Raw genomic sequence first — 19501 nt, forward strand, 5'->3', positions numbered from 1 at the left:
AAACCGTTGCAAAGCTGCTGAGTGTATTAATATGCCAAAAGGAACTGGGGAAGGCAGATGCTGAGTAGGAAGTACATGTTCATCCTCAACTGGCAGGAGCTAGAGCTGTCAGGGTGTCCCCTGCCATCTGGCCTGTCGGAGCATGTGGTAGATTCACAGCTCTCGAGGGAGGACACGCTGCAGAGGCCATAGGATCCCATTATGCTGTTTATGGGGACAAGCCAGACATTTGTCTCGCTGAGACGAGGTGTCAGTCGGGGATGCTCCAACCACGAGGTCTTTTCCATAGTCCCTTAAAAACTCAGAGATGAAGATGGTACTTATAGAAATGTTGATGTTTACAAAAAAACCCGTGGGATTTCAGCCAGACACAGATACCAAAACGGGAGGGGACTGAGCCCGCTCCTGCCCGCGCGGCGCAGGGGGAGCGGGCCGGGATCGGTGGCGGTGCTCGGCGCTCAGCTGCGGCCAGACCACGCTTGCGAACCGCCCCACGCCCGCGGAGCTCTGACACCGCCTCCCTCATTAGCATCCCTTCTTCTTCTTCTTCTTCTTCCTCCTCCTCCTCCTCCTCCTCCTCCTCCTCCTCCTCCTCCTCCTCCTCCTCCTCCTCCTCCTCCTCCTCCTGCGGCCGGCCGCAGAGGGGTGCATGGCAGCGGCTCCCGTTGCCGAGCCGCGCTCTGCTCCGCGCCAGCGTCCGCAGCAACTTTGCCGCTCCGCAGGCTGCGGAAGCGGGGCGATGTGACAGCGCACCCGGCGGCGGAGCCTCCCCTGCAGCGCGGACCAGCGCGGAGCGGAGTCCTCCCAACCTCCCTCCTCGGCGGGGCGGAGCGGAGCCCCCCCGCCTCCATCCTCGGCGGAACAGCGCGGAACGGAGTGGAGCCCCCCGCCTCTCTTCCTCCTTCCCTGCCTCCCTCCCTCCCCGGCGGCGGCCGCAGCCCGGGGCGGGAGCGCGGATGCGGCGCGGAGCCCGGCGGAGCCCATCGCGGGGCCGGGGCCGGGCGGCGCGAAGAGCGGGGGGATGCTGAGCCTCGCCTCCCGGCACCGCGCCCGCCGCCGGGAGATGCTCCTCGTGCTCGCTCTGTGGCTGGCGTGGCAAGAAGCGCCCGCGGCGCCGACCCCTGCGGCGGAGGACATCACCCGGGGAGTTGTGAGTTACCCGCGGCCCCCCGCTCCTCTCCGATCCCCCTTCCCCCGCCTCCCCGGGTACTCCCCCACCCTCGGGCATCGCCGACCCCCGCTGCACTGGGCGAGCTTCGGCGGCTGGAAACGCTCCCTGGCGCGCCCCCCTGCCCGGCACCCCCTTTGCCGCCAGTGCCCTCCATCCTGCTCCCGCTGACTGGGGCCTTTTACACCCGGTGCCCCCTCCAGCATTTTTCTACGTGGTGCCGCTCGTTGCAGCTGGTGCCACCCCCCGAGCAGACGGAAGGGTCTGTTTATCCCCCCCCCGCACCCAGTGCCTCCCGCCTCCTACCCGCTGCACCGAGCCCTCTGGAAGCCAGAGTCCCCCTCCCCTGCACCCAGTGCACCCTACCGCACCCAGTGCACGGTGCCTCTCCTCCACCACAGCCTGGCGACCCAACTTTCCCCCAGCCCAGCATCGTGGGGCGATGGCCCCACCAGCTTCCACACATGGATGGTGGTTTCTCAGGCGCTGGGAAAGGGCTGGCCTGTCTCGAGGGCTCCCTCCCTGCCTGCCATGGAGGCACACAAACTCCAGCAGCATGCAGAGTAAAACGGCACGTTTGGAGTCAGAGCGGTCCCCGAGGACTGAGACATGCTCGGGGATGTGTTTAAGGGATGCTCTGTGCCGGCAGCGGGCGGAGGGTTGGCTTCATTGCGGGGGTCTGCACAGCGCGGGCATCCTTGTGGTCCTACTTCTCCCCTCACAGGGGTGTAACAGGTTTTAGCAAGTGTGGAGAGCTTAGGTCATGTCTCTGCCAGGTCACAGTGCCAGCAGGTCTATACAGCTTCACCCCTCTGAGATGGAAGAAATTAAGGGTTTTCTTCTGGGGGAGGAAAAGTTTCTTGTGGTTGTAGCTCAGAGAAGCCCCACGACTGTATCAAACCCGGGTGTCAGAAAGCCAGCTGTGGCTGGGTGTGGGTGGGCAGTCCTGAGGGAGGCTGGACCCGCCAGTTTGGAGAAATTCCTTGAGATTCATCGAATTTCAAAATGCTGCCAGTGCACTGCTGTGAAGGCAGGAGGGAGGAAGGGTTTTCAGCACGGCGGGGTTATCTAATGAGTGGGGCTTGCTCAGAGCAGTGCGCCAGGACGGCTGCCTCCGCCGCCCAGGGCTCCGGCTCCAAGCGTGTGCTTCGGCTCACAGGCTCCGACTCAGACACCTGCCAGGGAGGACAAAGCCTATCGTTCCCCATCTGTTCCTAGGAGAATAAAAACTGTGGCGAATATAAAGTATACCTGCATCATTACGGTGCATTCACTCCTCTGTAACCAAATGTTAAAGCTGGAATTAATATTTCATGCAAACAGCACACGAATTGATGTATTCTGCCCCAATCAATTTAACTCAAACTTTGTCTTTGACCTGGTTTTACCCTCGCTACCGAATATGCTGCACTCAGCTTTTACAGGGTAAATGCTAATACTCGAGGGGCTTATTAGTTACTGATGACAACTTTCAGGCATTAAGGTACCTTTTTAGTCCTGGACTTGACCACTCTCTCCAAACCCTGCTGAAGAGCTGGGGCTGTTGGGCAAAGGAGAAGGTGCTGGGGATGATGGTAATAGAGCAGAAGTGAACTGCAGGAGAAGGGGATTACATTAAACCAAGACTTATTTAGGCTGGGAATCTGACATTTAGGATGTACGATGGGTGTCAGGGTGCTGTCTCCCTCCTGTGGGTGCGCTTGCTGGGGCAAAGAATCTTTTCAGCCTGAGACACCATTCGTGGGTTTCCAAAGGGGTTGAATGTAAACCAGGTTTATGCTTATGCCCTCTAATGAGCAGCAGGGAGCACAAGAAGCCAGATATTTTCAGAGGTTTTGTTAGAAAGCTACCACTCTGTGAGAAGTGAGAGCCTCAAGAATTATTTGACATCCACTTTATGAAGCAACTACAAAATTAAAGATCTGTGAGGCATTTCAATCAAATATTTCAAAACTAGGAAGCATGAAACCATGGCAATAGAAAGCTCTGCTAACCTTGGAAAATTATATCCAGCAGTTCTCTGCAGTAAAGAGAACAATGTCAACAGAGCTTTTATATCCCAAATGCTCGCCCCCTGCAACCTAGAGGTTTTCAGTTCTGAGCTGGACTGTGCCTCTGAGCTCTGTCCTCTGCTCCACTCCTGCCTGAAGTTTATTTTAAATGAAACAGTGGTGCTGGGCCAAATTAAAGTTCAGCAAAATGAAAGAGGGCTGTAATTCAAAGGCAGTTCTTGTTAGTGCGCTGCCCAAAGCAATATAACATGGAATGATTCTCCAGATTTCATTACTAGTGGAATATCCTGCCCAGTTTATAAATCTAACTTGATTATTAATGTTTTTATTGTTCACCATTAGCTGCCCTGACAAAGAGAACATAAAATAGCAGATGGAACAGAGCTTGACTTGAGTGATTCCATTGAATTTTAGTATGCCGCTTTTGAAATTTATGACTTCGCATTTTGCACCACTGTCTTTACAGTAAACCCCCAATGCCTCCTCACCACAGCGTTCACAAATTGCATCTTTTTATGGCTGTTGAGTTCAGATGTCTCAGGGGTGCAGGGAGCAAAGACTTCCTATATGTTAGCAGTAACTGGATAATGAGATCTCTCACTTCACTGGGCTTTGAACCAGGTCTGGGGGGAGGTCTACCTTCAAGTTGTGCTTTTCAGAGTAGCTGGTGTGTGGAGTCTGAACACCGAAGGTGTTGACCTGGAGACTGGCTGGTTTGTAAGGGAGCCGGCTGTTCCTGCAGGCAGCTCCTTGCCCCCTGGGCTGCATTGCTGCTGTTGTGGGGACATGGCTATGCAGGGCAAAACCTGTGGCTTGGGGATGGACTGATGCCTTAGGCTGGGCAAGCTTGGCCCCAAGGGAGATGCTTTGCCCTAGGGAGTTTCTTTGCCTGGCACTGAGGTTGCCACCAGACAGGAGTTGACAGTGGGGTGCTGGTGGTGGCATCACTGAGATCACCCTGTGTGGACATGGGCTCTGGCATCAGCGGCTGAGGGATGCAGCACTGCCAGGAAAGTTTTAGCTTGGTTACCAGAGCATGAGTGAAAAAAAAATATTCTGAGCGGCTTTTTCTTGACTTTGTGACCAAGGGTGAGAGGGAAGGTCTCTGTATGCCCCCACGGCATTTCTCCAGCTGGGGATTGCTGGGCATTCCTGGGGGCTTGCGTATGATGATGCCTCTCTCAGCCTCCTGCTCACAAAGCCCTGTCTGTGTTGTTCCCAGAGAAGTTGCTCCCAGGCTTTGGAGGCATTTGCATTCATCAGCGGAGACCAGGGACCCTCGTCCCCCTCTGCTGTTATCCCAAGTGGCTCTTTGTTTAGGACAAGGCCCTTGCCTTTGTGGCCGCTTCTCATTTGAATGACAAGGATGCATTTGTGGGCAGAGCGGGGTGGCACAGAGCCCTTCGAGGCTGTGCCCCCCCCTCGAGGCTGGCTGTGGTGGGCCAGGGGAGAGACAGAGGTTCCTCTGTGTCCCCATGTCAGGGAGCGGAGGGACAGGAGGAGCATCAGTTTCCTATGAATGTGTGCTCTGCATCTCCCAAGTGCCAAATTTCAGAGTAGAAGCCAGCCCACGACTCATCCTTGATGTTTCTGAGGTACTTTCCCAGCCTTGAATAGGGTAAAACTATCCTGCTGCTGTTGCTGCCAGGTGCCCACATGCCACATCTTGGTCCAGCTGTCCTCCTGCTCCCACCTGCCCAGAGTCAGACAAGAACTCCCCTAAATTTCTGCATTTAAATACTCAGTGGGGCATGTCCCTGAGACATGTCTTAGCTCCTGGTTGAAGGCTTGGGGTAATCAGCCTCTTAAAGTATGAATGTAGGCTGTTCCCTGTATCAGGAGAAAGGACCATACTTCTTCTGTTTCTGCTAATGGGGAAATTAAAAATTGATAATTCCAGTTGGAGCTTCATTCAGCCTTCTAAAATAGTGAGTCTTTAAAGGACAGAATGCTTAATAGATTGCCTAAACAGCCTTGGAGGGAGGAGCTTTGCTTGGCCCCTCTGCCATTAAAGCACTTCATGCCTTCCCTTATGGAGCAGTGCCCATCCCAGGTCCATGAATTTCCTTCAAGAAAGCTAAGCTACCATACTAAAAAAATAATAAAATAAAGATGGTCACATTTTAAAGTACCTCTTGAAGCCAAAGTACAATGGAAAGTAAATTGACAAAAGGCCGTCTGGAAGCTTTCAAACAGCCGGGCTGCTGTGAAAGCATTTAATCTGGTATTAAAGCCCTGGTCGGTATGAGCTGCTCCTTCCCTTTCAGATTTGAGATCTCCATGTACAGTGATGCAATCTCCTTCTGGGCTTGGCTGCTATTGGGGGCCCCAGCCGTGGGAATTACCCAGGGTAGTCAGGCCAAATTACCCGGTTTAATGAAACTCTGCCTTTGGGAAGTGTATAGAGCCAGTGGGTGATCCCCACAGATGGTGCTGGGTATGGAGCAGTGAGCTCCCACACTGCCCTCGCTCTTCATCCTTGGTGCTGTGTTGGGGGTAGAAATTGCTGGCTAGCAGGCCTCCCTTCCCTGGGGGCAGCATGCAGTGGGGCTGTACCTCCATCCCCTCCTTTTGCCCCTAAAATCTCCTGGGCAAAGGGAGACTGCTGCCTGTGTGACTCAGCATGGATGTTTTGTTATTCTTCCTCAAAGAGGAAACACCAAATGCAATGTGTTCCCATCCCTGCCTGGCATTGGATGGGGCTCTCCTGGTTTGGTGTTGGGTGTGACTCACCAGTGGGACCATGTGTGTTGGCTTTGTGGAGGACAAGGAGTGACATGGGTGTGACATGGGTGATGTCGTCATGAAACTGGAGGGCTTGGCTGTCTGTGACACCCCTGTGTGTCCTGGCAGGTTCATTAATGCCAGCGGCCGCTCACTGTGACTCATCATCAGGGCCATGCACTAATTTCTCATTATTTACTCATTGACAAAAGTGCTGCAGGAATGGGGCTCTGTGGCTCCGGGAAAGGTCGTGCTGTGGCAGAGGGAACCTTTATTTCTGGATGCTGTGGGAGCAGCTGTGTACCCTGTGTGGGTCTTGTGTCCTGGCAGGCCCTGTGGAGGTGACAACGTGAAAGGGAAAAGCCGTCACATCTCAGCTGACGATGAGCACAGGGCCACCACACTGTCACTTTTTAAAGTGTCTTGCTCAGACTAGCTTTGAAAGCTTAGGATTTGCTTTCAAAACAACCTGATATCTGACAGCAACAGTTCTCAAAATTCTTTCTTTAATCAAAATCACTTCAAATGGGTAGATTTGGGAGTTTCAGAATCTCTTGCTGCTGCACACGTGCCAGCAGCATCTTCTTTGTCCCAGATTTTTACGAGGATTGTTTTCTGGGTCAGAGAATTAAGAGATTTGATGTTATATTAAAAAAATCCCACACCAAACCACATATGCAAAGTTAAATCCAGTGCAAAACAAAGCAGACACGCGGGGGCGAGGGGAAAGAGCTGCTGAAGGACCAAAGAGTTTTAGATCAGAATGAGAAACTGCCTTTGACACCGGGTTTGTTCCGAGGGAAGACCTGACATGGACTAAATGCCGGCATTCACCGAGTAGTGTGGTCTTCAGTTGGGATTCCAGCTTTTTGATTAGCCATGATGATTTAATAGAAAAGAAACCTGATTAAATCTGAGGAACTTCCTGCATCAGAACACACCATGTGCACAGAAAATTGTTCTTCCAAGAAATCTGAAGATGGCCTACAGCTCCTGGTGATAACAGTCCAAATACAGTGACTTGGGAAGTGGCAGTATATTCAGGATTTTTTTTCATATTGTGTTTACAAGAGGGAGTTCCTGCCTGTTTCTGACAGTCAGTGGTCAGGCAGAGTTCTTCACACTGGCTCACATGTTATCTCATCCTGACAATACTGATCTTTCGAGTGAACAAAACCAATTTTACCTGTGTCACTTGCTCGAAGGTGATGTACATGTTTAGATTATATTGTCTTGTCATTTAACAAACCCCAACTGGCATCTCTGTGGTTCAGCTCCCATCTGCTGAAGATCATCCAACAGTGCCGGCGCTGCTGTTAACATCCTGAGTTTGCTCTGAAATCCAAGTGTGTTCTACACAGCCCTCTACACACATCCTTCTTTAAGGATACAGGACCAAAATATTCCTTGTCCAAAACATGAATGGGAGGTAAGAGATCTGGACTGCTTTACCCACACGTTTGTCTTCATTTGTGGAGGCTGCCTGTCATGCACCATGGTGGGGGCATCTAGCCCCCATGCAGATTCTCCAGGGCTCACATCCAAAACCTCCTGGCTCTGGATTTTTTTGCTTTCCACCAAATGCCTCTGGCTGGAGATGGCAGACTACCAGCAAAAGGAAACTTCCGGAGGGCTGTTTGCCAGACTTTAGGGATTTCACTGTCCAAGGGCTGAGGAAGCAGATCTGAGAATGGTGTTGGGACCAAGGGAGCAGCTGAACTCTGAAGGGGACCCAAATGGGATAAAAAGAAGAAGAAGACCAGTGTGTGAGGAAAGGTGTTGCAGTGGGGATACTGCAACACGCATATATCAAACCAGGAGTCCCGTGGAAAGGAAATATATATGGACAGACAGATTCTTGATAGCTGTTTCAGAGATGTTTATTTCTCCAGCCGCATGGCCGGGGCTCTGCCCAGGAACTGTTCCAGTCACGGGACCAAGGGCCCTTCTGCCCGCGCAGGGAACACAAACCAACCAACGGGAACGAGGCTGAGCAGGGGCAGGGAAACCCCGTGTCTGTCCCCTCAGGGCCCCTCTCCCAGGGCTCCATGGCAGGGGAGGGACCCCAACAGAAAGGGATCTCTTTTGAGAGGAAAACCTGGAAACACTCTTCTGAGGAAGCATCCACTTGATTGGCAGCTGGATGGCACCACAGCAGACTTTCCAAAATACTGCAAGTTCTAGGTTATAGTGCTTGTTCTTGACTGTCTACATATCAGTCAACTCTTCATGAAGACTTGCCTTTCTCAGTGAGATGCTGTCATGCAGAAGTGCTACTGCTGATACTGTGGCTGAAGTACGTCTCAGGAGACAGAGTCTCCTGTTCCCTCAAAAATGGAAGCTGTGACTTTGCTGAGGCTGCTGGGTGGCTCTGCTGGGCTCCTCCACAGCTGTAATTACCAAAAACTTGGATGAGGGCTGGGATGAAAAGCGTAACACAAGAGAATGCTCCTTTAGTCTTTCTGTAGCTCCTGGGAAGTTTAGTTACAGAATCACAACAAAAGCACAAGGAGCAAAATGATACCATGACTGCTAGAGACAATCCCACCATGACTCCAGATCTAATTACCTGCAGCACTGGAGCTGATCAATTCAGTCTTTGGGAAAGGGTCTCATTTATCACTGAGCAAGAATAAAACAAAGCAGTCTCTCGTGTTTTTTCTCGAGTCCCCCACATGCTGTATCTCCTCTGGAGATACTACATCCATTTCACATTAGTCATGTCCTGGCTGGTGCTTAGTCAAGGCTGCGTCTTTGGCAAGGCTTGCGGTGGGGAGCATGGGAGCTCCCACCAGCCCTTGTCTTGGTTCCCACCTTGTTACTTGTGTTTATTTTGTCATTTCTGTTCCTCTGTCATGCTCACAGTGTCCCTCTGGCACATCTGCCACAGCAGGACAATCAGTGATGATGCTCAAGAAGCATTTTTTCTCCTTTGGTAAATTCTCTGCATTAAATTGGCTTTTATTTTTCTTGTTTGTTCTCCATTTTGATGCTGCTTGGCCAATTCCCCATTGCTCTGTACTGAGCCATGCTGTCTCTACCTTTGCATCCTTCACGCCAGAGATGCATTTTGTTCAAAAGTGAGAGGAAATTGGATTCAACAGGAAGGAAATTCCTCACAGATGTGCTGTGAAATGGCAACATGTTTTATATAAAGGCACAGCTAAAGAGAGGTAGGTGGTTTGGTACTTTTGCACATGTTTTTTTTTATGCTGCAGCAATGTAATCCTCCACATCTGATCAATGAGACTTTGAAATGAGGAATCTTGCTCGGCCTCAGCCAGCACTGAAGTGTACAGCAATCCAGTCTTTCCTCCTGGGCGGGATTCACGTCGTATTTCGTGATGGAATGACAGGCCATTCAGACAATCTGTTGCTGTTTTGGCATTTCTGAAACACCTCCGTGCTTTGGTACACATGCGGTGTCCAGAAAGATCAAGATAATCTAGAAGAAATCAACTGTCGTGCACCAGGGTCCTGTATGGGCAGTGAATAGGGCAACATTGATTTGAGCAGTCTTCTACATGCTCACCTGGGCTAAAAACTCACCCAGAAGATACCGAAATTTTCTTTCTCTGCCTGAAGTCCACGAGCATCAAGTGCCTGAACTGCCAGGTCTGTGGCATGAGGTGTAGTTCTTGACCAAGCAGCTTCATCACTCCCTGAAGGGTGACCTGAGCTCTGAGCACCAGGTCTCAGAGTCAAAAGCTTCCTTTGTGAAGGATGTCCAGTCCAGACTGGAGTTGCGTGGCTTTTGTATGTTTCTCATTCACATTTCTAATACTGGGGGAGGGAACAGGGGGTTACTTTCACTGGTTTATCTCTTCCCAGCAAAGTCTTTCCCTGCATCAGGGCTTGCCAGGAGCCCAGCACACCCTTCAGACAAAGCTCTTTCCCCAGAGGAGCAGCTCCCGAGGGTTCATGCTCCCTGCCTGGTCAGTGCACCGCGATGGGGAGGTTGGAGTAAACAGGTGCCAGTGGGAGCCCCTCTGCACGCCTGTTCCCCTCTCTGCAGCCCCTCGGCACTGGCAGAGCAATTCAAGAAAATCTCTCTTCTGAGCAAATGTAGTTTATTTCTGTATTTCTGAGTCACGGCTCCAGAGCCGAGATCTCCTGGGAGATGTGCATCAGCCGCTTTCCTTCTGCAGACAAAACCCTGGGCAAGACCCCGGTCTCCGGCTCCCGCTGCTCCCGCCGCCACAGGGACGGGACCGGGCGGCGCCGCGGGGCGGTTGCGGGGGGAGGAAACATTGGAGCATCTCGTTGGTGTCGTGCCGGTGCCCTCTTGTGGAAACAAGGAAAATACCCGAGAAGATATGCTAGTGCTGAGCTGAGAGCAGTGGTTAGAAACCCACCCGAGGGAGCAGGGAGAAGTGCTGGGTGCTCCCCTGGGGCTGCGCTGTGCCCCCTCCAGCTGCAGCCCGAGAGCCTTTGTCACTGCTGCCAATGGTATTGTCACTGTGGGAGATGATATTAACTGAGCCTGGAGGCAGGGGCTCCCAGGTCTCAAATCCTGCACCTTGTGCACACCTTTGGTGGCTGAATCCCAGTATGGTGACCGCTGTCTGTGCTTTAAGTGGGTAAAGGTCCCCAAGTGCCTCTGCACCTCCTTTCTCTTGTTCTGCAATAATTCCCATTTCCCTCACAGCGAACACCTTTATGAGCAGCAGCACAAACTTTCTTCTTGAACAAGCACTCAGTCTTGCCAGGTGTCCCCTGCAGCTGCAGGGCAGGCACAGACTCGCTGTTTCCCAAATGCAGCAGCTCTGCCGCTTTCCTTGGGAAGGCATCATGCTGCTTTGGTCATCTTCCGAAAATGTCAGTAGGTGAATGTGCCCAGGGCACCATGGGGCCAACATGCTGGCTCTCGCCTTCACAGACCCCAGCCCTGAGTCACACTCAGCGGCTCTGGCCACAAAGGGTGGTGATGAATGGCTGTTCTGGAGCAAACCTGCAGGTGCCAAGTGGCTTCTGACCCTGCCACCCGCCTCGCTCCCAGGCCTCTTTGTAAGAGCTGGCAGAAATGGTGCTGTGCTGGGTAGGAAATATCAGCCCAGCACTGTCAGTCTGTTTTCTGTCCTCTGTTCTGGTTTCCCAGCCCTGTGGGGCTCTGGTGAGCCACGTGCCCGTCTCTCATTACTACTGCAGGAACAGCCCCAGCAGCAGATCTGTCTCTGCTGCCTAGGAGCCCCATTTCCACAGCTGCCCTGAGTTCAAGTTCTCCTTATCTTCTCCATGTTTCCTTTCTATTTAATTTATTAATATCCTTAAAAAGCTGCCTCTTTTAAATGTCTGAAGAATTTTAGCTGTTAAAACCAACTTGTCTCCTGCATTTTCCAGACTTGGCAGCTCCTCTCCTTTCCATGCTTTCCTGGAAAGCAGTGTCTACAAAAGTCCAGCTGCGTCGGGTAGGTTACCAGTGCCAACCCAGGAAGGGGTGCAGAGGTGAAAGGGAGCCAGAGTTCTGGGAACTTTGTGTGGAATTCATCCAGAGTCCTTGTGGTGACTTGCTGTCCCTCCTGCATCCTGCCTGTCTGTGTGATCACAGATACTCGTTTTTGCTTGTGTGTTTAGAGGAATCAATTCTTTGGGTAAGGACATCTGCTCTTTTTTTTGTAGCTCTGCGATCATCTCTCTGCCTGTAGGTTATCTAGACCAATGCTATGTCTGAACCCTGACAGTCCTGGATTCATTTCCTTTTGTGGAGGAACAATATTATATTTCTGATGTTGCACTGAGGGAATTCAGCGTTGGGAGCCAGACTTGTTCAGAGCCAGGCTTGAACAGGGACAAGGAGCTGAGCTCACATGCTCAGAGAGGCTCGGATCTTATTCAGAGCCAAGAGATACAACTGCAGAAATTTAATTAACATTGCAAACCCCTTCAAAGCAGAGTTTCTGGCAAAATTGCCAGCTCTGCTTTGCAGCAGGTCGGATGCTTGAATGGCCTCCACAGGGATCTGTCACAGAATAACAAATGTTTCTTTACCTGGATGGTTGCAAGAACAGCAGAGAAAATCGATATGGCATGCTCCCCTTCCCCAGGGTAGCCTTGAACCCTAAAGAGCAAACTAATTAGCAGCCAGGTCCCCAGCACATCACTTTGGGATGCTCCAAAGATCTGGAAGTTGCTGGGTAGCAATGTGTTTGATTGGACAACATGGGGAAGGGTGCAGTGTCTTACTGTCATCTGTGGGTGATTGTTGGAACCCTGGGTTTGGAAAATTTAGGTTTCTGGGACATATGTAACAAGACGGAGGATTTGGGGTGTGCGTTTGTTCTTCTTTTCTCCCTCTTCTTCACAAATCTGGGTGTTCTGGTATTGGGAGGACATCAACAGGTGATGAAGCTGGGCTGGTGGGGAGCCCTGAGTATGGGCTGGTGCAGAGGAGGACATCTCAGTTTGCAAATTGACAATAGATTGTTTATAGCTAAAAAAAAAGTGACTCCTGCAGCCATAAATGAGTGTAGAGAAATCATAGTAATAAAGGTGGTGGCAGGTGGAGTAAAATATGACCCAGCTGGTTACCCTAAGAGGATGAGAAGGCAGGGGGAATTGCTCTGTTGAGAAAATCCAAATACCTCAATATTTCAAGGGCTTCAGGTCTTAATCCACATTGTTCTGGAGAAGAAACTCATTCTTGGGGCACTCCATTGTGGGAGCAACAGTGCTTTCTGCTGTCTTTGTATTATCACAGTCCAGGCAGGACATGTTCAAATCATCCAAAAAGGAGGTGACCAGAACTGTCCCATCTTTTACGACTGTGCAGAAAGGACTGCTCAGCTGAGGAGCTGCTGCTGGTTCTCAGCTTGCTTTATTTTCATGGGGCACAAGGGCCTATTGGCCAGCAAAAAGGGTGATTCTGCTCCTAATTAAGAAACATAAGGGAAATTAGTTGTTTCCATAGCATCAGAACAGAAGAGGGGGAAGCTGGTGGACTCCTGTCTCCCCAAGCCCGACTTGCTGGCAGTGCAGCAGGGCAGGCAGTAACCTCAACACGAGCAGCAACTGAGGCAACTGCAAACAAATCCTTTAAGGACTCTCCTGACATAAATAAACATGGAAAAGAAATTATGTCCCTGGCACTCTGCCCTCAACTGATGGGAAACAAGCTGCATTAACAAAGTAGTTCAATAACCTGGAAGAGCTTCAGAAGAAACCTGCTTGCCAGCCCCCGTAGAAGGGGAGGGAGCGCTGCCTGCAAACGTGCAAAGGAGCATATGAAATGTGGTAGAGCATGAAGCCGTACAGTACGAAAGTACTCACAAATTGAATTAGGAGTGATGATGGTTTTCCTGTGAGAAAAAGCAGAAAGGAGAGGTGGTATCTGTAGCTGGTGGTGGATGTGAAAGGGTGAGGGCAAGCATGCCACATTTACATCCTAAACTTTGGAGCTGTGACCTGGGGAAGTCACCTGTGCTTTCACTTTGTCACATGAGCAGTGCTTGTTTTGTGCAGGGAATATGGTGTGAATTAAGATATAAACTCTCCTGAGAGACTTGGTGATGTAAATGCCATCCCCAGAGGTGCAGCTGTAGGTGCCTGGGCAGAGGGGCTGAAGGGTCCTGCTCCGGCCGTCATGGGCATCTATCCTGGCTCTTTGTGGCACAGAAAACCTTGAACTTCAGCCCCAGCCCACCCTACTCCTTCCTGCTTCCCACTGCTCCAGCTATCTCCTGCTTCATCTTTTAATTAGACAGGACTGGGCATTAACCAGTATTCAGAGCTCTCTGAAAGCTTCTCTCTTACAGCAACCTCTGGATGGATTGGAGCAGCTACTGTTTCTTTTATTCACTGCTCCATTTTTCTGGCTTCTCTAGAAAATTCCTTTTGGTCATCAAGCAACCTGGCTGTTAGGACCCAGATGGCTGCTTTTCTCTCAGCTTTAGAAATCGCCCTCTTAATTTCCCTGGTGCTGTGCTGCCCTGCGCTGGGGAGGGGGAAGGAGAGGGGGGAGGAGGGTGCCCAGCATGGCATGCACAGGCATGCCCTGGCTGAGAGGCTCTCACAGGGCTTCCCCAGCACCATCCTTGTCTGCAGGGACAGCTCTGAGCAGATGGGAGGACCAAAAACTGCCCTAGTTGTGGAGTGACAGCTGGAGGACACTTCCCACCTGCTCAGGGTCTCCTGGTGATCCTGTTTCTCCCCCTGCCCTACTAAAACAGCACCCAGGGGGCTCAGTCCCAGCACTCACATCTCTGTCAGCCCTGTCCTATTTCCAGCCTCGTGCTAGTGCCGTTTCCTTGTGATTTGAATTTAACTCTTAACATTAACTCTTGATTTCCACCGCCTGTGTGTGTCAGCAAAGGGTTGGGCACTCCAAAAAGCCCACATCATCCGAGTCTAGGACAAGGAAACTGGACATGGTTGAAAGCTGTGCAGGTGGTTTAGATGGGGGGGGAGAGTGCTGTGACCCTGGCTGGGTTTGGGGTGAGGCTTTGTGGGAACCTGCCTTGCTCTGCTGTGGATTCAAGAACAAGAAAACCAGGCTGAGAATTGCTTGTTATGATCAGGCAACACATAAATATGTTTTATATTTATGTGACTTGTAGCATGCAGTTCCATTCTAGAGGAAATGTTCGGGAGGAGGCTGCCATGGGAAAGCAGCACTCCACCAAGGCAGCAGAGGCAGCGCCCTGGGGCTCTGCTCACTCCTGCATGCATTCTGTAGCCCTTTCCACTCTCCTTTTAAAGCCACTTTCAAAGGAGAGGTTCCTTCAGGAAGGTGAGCTTGCAAAAGTGGATTTGGTGACTCAACCAACAAGTGCCAGTGTGGTGTCTTAATGGCAGAAGAAGGCTTACGACCCACTGAAAGAAATCATATCTTGACTTCTTCCCAATTCTGTATTCCTTTGCTGCAGACAGCAGCACAGAGCAGTGGCCTCTCTGCTGAGGGGCTGGGGGTGGCTTTTCTGATATCAGCTGTTGCTCATTTTCACTGCCTCATGCCACAGACTCTCCGCACTGTTTGTTTAGAGCTTCCAGGGGCATGCTGCTGCTTTATGTAGGAAGATGAGTTTGGGCCTGAGATGGGTGAGGGATGTGCCTATGGGGGTCCAATGTGCCGCTGAGGTGCTGGACACCATCTCCCACTGAAGGAGGAGGTTTAGCAGGGGCCTGATGTTGCTGAACCCCTCTAGTTCACCTCCACCCCATAGCTGCCCTTCCTGGGGGTACCACCTCCTCTTCACAATTAAGAAATAATGCAGAAAATGGTCTTATTTTGATGCAGTCGTGCTAAATTTAAAGCTCACCTTTGTGGGGTGGCCCAATGCATGAGTTCATTCGTTCATTTTTTTGTCTCAGCATCCCTTGGTGACACTCAGGTTTGGATTAGCCTCCTTCTTTTCTCACTCCACTCTTTTTGACTGATTCAGATATCTGTGCCATTTTTCCTAAGAGAGGAGATGAGGTTTGACTGACTGCCCCAAAGAGACCCTTGATGGTAACATTTCATTGCCAGGTGACGAATGCACTTAACTGAATTCCTTTCCCCTTATTCTAAGGCAATTGCTGGGCAAAAGCCTCTCATGAGAGCGCTTAGCCACAGCATGAGTGGGCTCTAACACCCTGCTGGCCCATGCTCCCTATGCTGGAGCTGTTAATTCTGGACTGTGGGGGGCTGCTGGTCTCGTGGCAGCACTGGAAAATAATTGTTGCCCTGGTTGAAATGTGGTGGGACACTATTTGCAGTGTGTTTAATTGCATTGGGTGATTGCATATTTAAGTATTTGTGTAAACCCATGCACATGTGTTGACTGTTCATGGAGTTTAAGAAAGTCCTTTACCTGCTCCGGTCTTTGGCTTCCCACCCATTGCGACAGGCTTGTAGTAGCCTTTTGCCTTTAGCACAATCTTGCGATTTTATAGAGGAATGAGCACTGAGGGTTACTTCAGGAGCCAGGTGGTTTCTCCTGGCATGGCTCGATTTGCTGTGCCCATCAGCAAGGCAGGGGCAGAGTCAGGGGTGCCTGGACCAGTGGCTAAGCCTGTGTTGGGAAAAGGTGGCTGTTGCCACCTGGAGCAGAGAGCTGACCTCGACCCCAGTAGAAGCAGCTCTGTGAGGTCTGCATGAGGCAGCTGTCACCAGGCAGGTGACGTTCCCAATAGGTGAGTGGAGAAACAGCTAACGACTTCTTCCATTTGAGAAATGTTTGCTGACACTGCTGAGGAGGTCATTGTACTTCCCCAGAACCATTTGTCTTCTTATCCCCAGCCTTTTTTGCATTCCAGCCACATCCAGCCTTCCCTGGCTTTGCACAGCCACTGGCACCTGGCAGATGCTGCCTGTCTCAGGAGCAAGGGAAGGCTCAATCCATCTCCGTGCATGCTGTATTTGTCATTATTGAAAATCCCCTCTGAGTGCAGACACCTGAGAGAAGGTGTCCATAAGAGAGAGGTTGCTGTCTGTGCCCCCAAAAACAATGCATCCAGATCCAGAGAGCAGCTCCCTCAATAACACCAACCCAACATGGCCTTGCTCTGCTGATGTCCCCTGACCCAACCCAGTGATCCCTACTGGAAGGAGCATTCAGTGTGTGATGCCCTATCTTTAGCAAAAGATGCAAGTCGCAGCCAGCTCCAGGTGGTTTTGCCTGGGAATGGGTAATTTTTCCTCATTCTCTGTTAAAACAGTGATTTCAGCCATTAAAAAAAAAAAGAAAGATGAGGCAATAAACAGTCTCCAAATGACTGAACAGCAAGACCTCTCAAACAAGATCAAGTAAGTCAGAGGAGTCCATAATTTTGATGTTGAAGGAAATGCTTTTTCCTGGATTTATTTCTCCTGTAAAGGATGAAGTTGTTTCCAACCAGCACAGGGGTTGCTCTCCTGGAGAGCAGAACTTGTGGTGGCAGTATCTGTACAAAAGACAGCAGGGAAAGGCAGAAGGTAGCCAAAGCATCTGGGAAGAAAGGGTTGGATCCAGTCCCACTGCAAAAAGAGGCAGAAATGAGTGGGTCCAGAGCCCGAAGATATCACTCCTAATTCCTTGGGCTTCACTACTGAAAGAGCAGAGCGTGGGGATGACAGAAAGGCAAATTGAGGTGGAACTCACAAGACAGAGAAGCTCTGATAGGGAGAGCATCACTGCTTGGGAAACCATTGTGTGCTGGAAACTATTTGCTTTGTTATTATTTTTTTTTTTCTCTCTTCACTGTGCCTTGATATGGTTGGGCATTTTCCAAATTGTTCCCATGCGGGTGGAGAGTTTGGAGGGCTGTATTTCACATTTCATAATTTATTCACATGCATAAACTTAAGCACCTCTTATTCCCATTGACCTCACTGGGCTTTAGACACAAATTGGCCGATTTTGCTGAGGTTTAAAATTAGATTATATCCATCTCCTACCATCAGTTTTGCAAATAACCACTTGTTGGCTTCTTAAAGTGTTAAAGATAGAGAATAGGCTGTGCACTGCCAAGGAGAAGTCATATTTAAAAGAGATAATATGTCTTCCGTGTGAGCTCAAATGAGGAAATGGATGTTTGTGAAGCTCTTTAAAGCATGGTTATGTCAAGAGCAAGAAGATCATATTTGTTTTTCATTTGTATGCAAGGTGAAGAAAGGACAAGACATTTTTTTTCTCCTCCTCTGAACTCTTACAATCTTCCACCATAGAAATTGGTGATAATTGCTGCAAAATGACCCAACTTGGGTCAAGGCATAATTTTGAATCTTGAGTATCTTTCACTCTGTGAGCAATTTGAATGATTTGACTTTAACACCTTGGCAACCCATTGCTGGAACAAATAGAGATCTGGCGAGCAGATGCCAGTGCAGAGCAGCATCAATCCAGGCTGTGTGTGGCCCTGAGAAAGGCCAGCTGCTGCCTTCCTCCACACCCAATGGCCTTTTCCATCGATTCACCTCTGTTTTGGGTAATTGGCTTTTGCACATCAGACTGAGAAGTGCTCTAGAAGCTGCTCTTTTTTCCCCCCCTCTTCTTTCTGGGAGCTTTTCTTAGGTTTGAACAAAGAAAGGGTGAGTTTTGAGTTGCGGGGGAAGATGAACTTTGAACAGCAGGGTAAGGGTCCTCAGACTGCACTGGTACATGGGAGTGGGACAGAGCTCAGGAGCGTGGTGACCTTACTCCTGGCACCAGCCACAGCCCTGGGGCTGGGATGGTGTGCTGTGGAGTGGGATGAGATTTCCTGTTGTATGTGTGCAGTCCCTTTTGTCCCTGCTCACAACTACTGCTCTGCCAACCACCTCCCTGGGACAGAAGAAATGCCTGTTTAATTACTGCAGCTTTGATTTTGACAGCACAAATTTCCCTCGCTGCTTTTTAACCTTCACGGTTTCCTGACAGCAAAGATAAAGCCCCTTTGCAAAGGCTGTTTGCTCCTGGGAGGGAACTGGTGCTCCCACACCAGATGCAAGCAGGAAGAGGAGCAGAGAATGATGCCTGCCACAGCCATGGGACTTTTGCCTGAAAGTCCTGAGGATTCCAAAACCAGGAGTTAACCCAGCCTGCAGCAACATCTCCTAGTTGTGTATAAATGGGGCTGGAGAGACTGGAGCTGTGCAAAACTGGCCAGCCCTTTGGTTTTTGGGGCCAGGAAGTTTTCAGCAGGTAGGGGCAGAGCCTGCCCACAGCGCCTAGAGCAGGATGCAGGGCTGGGCCATCATGGAGTAGGCTGGCATAGGCAATGTCAGGGTGATCCAGAGCATTCCCCCTTACTGACATTAGCAAATGCTCTGGGCTTGTTTGTGGGAGGGATTTGGTGGAAACTCATCATCCAGGTGGTCATTCAGATGAATTTTTGCCTGCAGTTCATTTGACACCACTAGCTGCAAATGTTTTGTCACCATGTTGCAGTACCAGTTTAGACTGTTTTCTGCACTCTGTTTATTGCTCGCTGTGGTTTCACTAGCATTACTGGCAAAACCTGACGGTACCTTGGAATATGTCTTAATTTCCCATCTTAATGTAGAGCAGAAGGCTTGCCATGGTCCTTGCACCATGCATATGGAAAGCAGCAAATCCTGAGTGATCCCACAGCAGGTGGTTGCACTCACCTCCCCATTGCAGTGCTACAGTGTCTCAGCAGCTCCTTTTACATCTGCCCCTTACCTGAGCCCAAGACAGAGCACAGGGGACATGGGGAAGGGTTGGTGGAAGCAAGGCCTCAGAGAAGCTCTCCACATCTCTCCCCTTCCACTGAGTAACGTAAAAATTATCAGTTTAAGGAGGTCTTCCCTCAGTGGTGGAGAAGCAAAAAGGTTCTCTGTGATGGCAATCGGGCTGATCCAATCTGATAGCTTGAAAGCACTGATTCAGCAACCAGTAAAATACACACTCTCTTTGATAACAGCTGAGACAACTTAAGCACTTAACAACTTAAGCACCTGCTTATTCCCATTGACCTCACTGGGCTTTAGACACAAATGCTCACTGTAACAGGACCAGGAGAGAGGAAAATAACCCAACAAAACACAGCACAGACTTCCATCTACAGGTATCTGTTGTTTTAACTGATACATTTTTAATACAGCTTTGCTGGGGGAATAAATGCAATGAAAAAGTAAAATGTAAAAGCCTGGCTGTGTAGATACCTGTGGTGAAAGTCTGACTTCCACTGGGGTAGAGGC

General features: G+C 50.3%; 1 protein-coding gene across 1 annotated transcript in view; it reads left to right on the top strand.

Moving 5' to 3' along the window:
- Window positions 1-617: 617 nt before the first annotated feature.
- The window catches only part of MMP17 (matrix metallopeptidase 17), a 61794-nt gene continuing 42910 nt past the window's right edge, over window positions 618-19501 (top strand). The window contains exon 1 of the mRNA XM_032127967.1: window positions 618-1150. Coding sequence (XP_031983858.1) covers window positions 1022-1150 — 129 coding nt within the window. The 5' untranslated portion in view covers window positions 618-1021. The remainder of the gene's footprint in view (window positions 1151-19501) is intronic.

The sequence above is a fragment of the Corvus moneduloides genome, chromosome 18 (genome assembly GCF_009650955.1).
Source record: "Corvus moneduloides isolate bCorMon1 chromosome 18, bCorMon1.pri, whole genome shotgun sequence".
Taxonomy (NCBI): domain Eukaryota; kingdom Metazoa; phylum Chordata; class Aves; order Passeriformes; family Corvidae; genus Corvus; species Corvus moneduloides.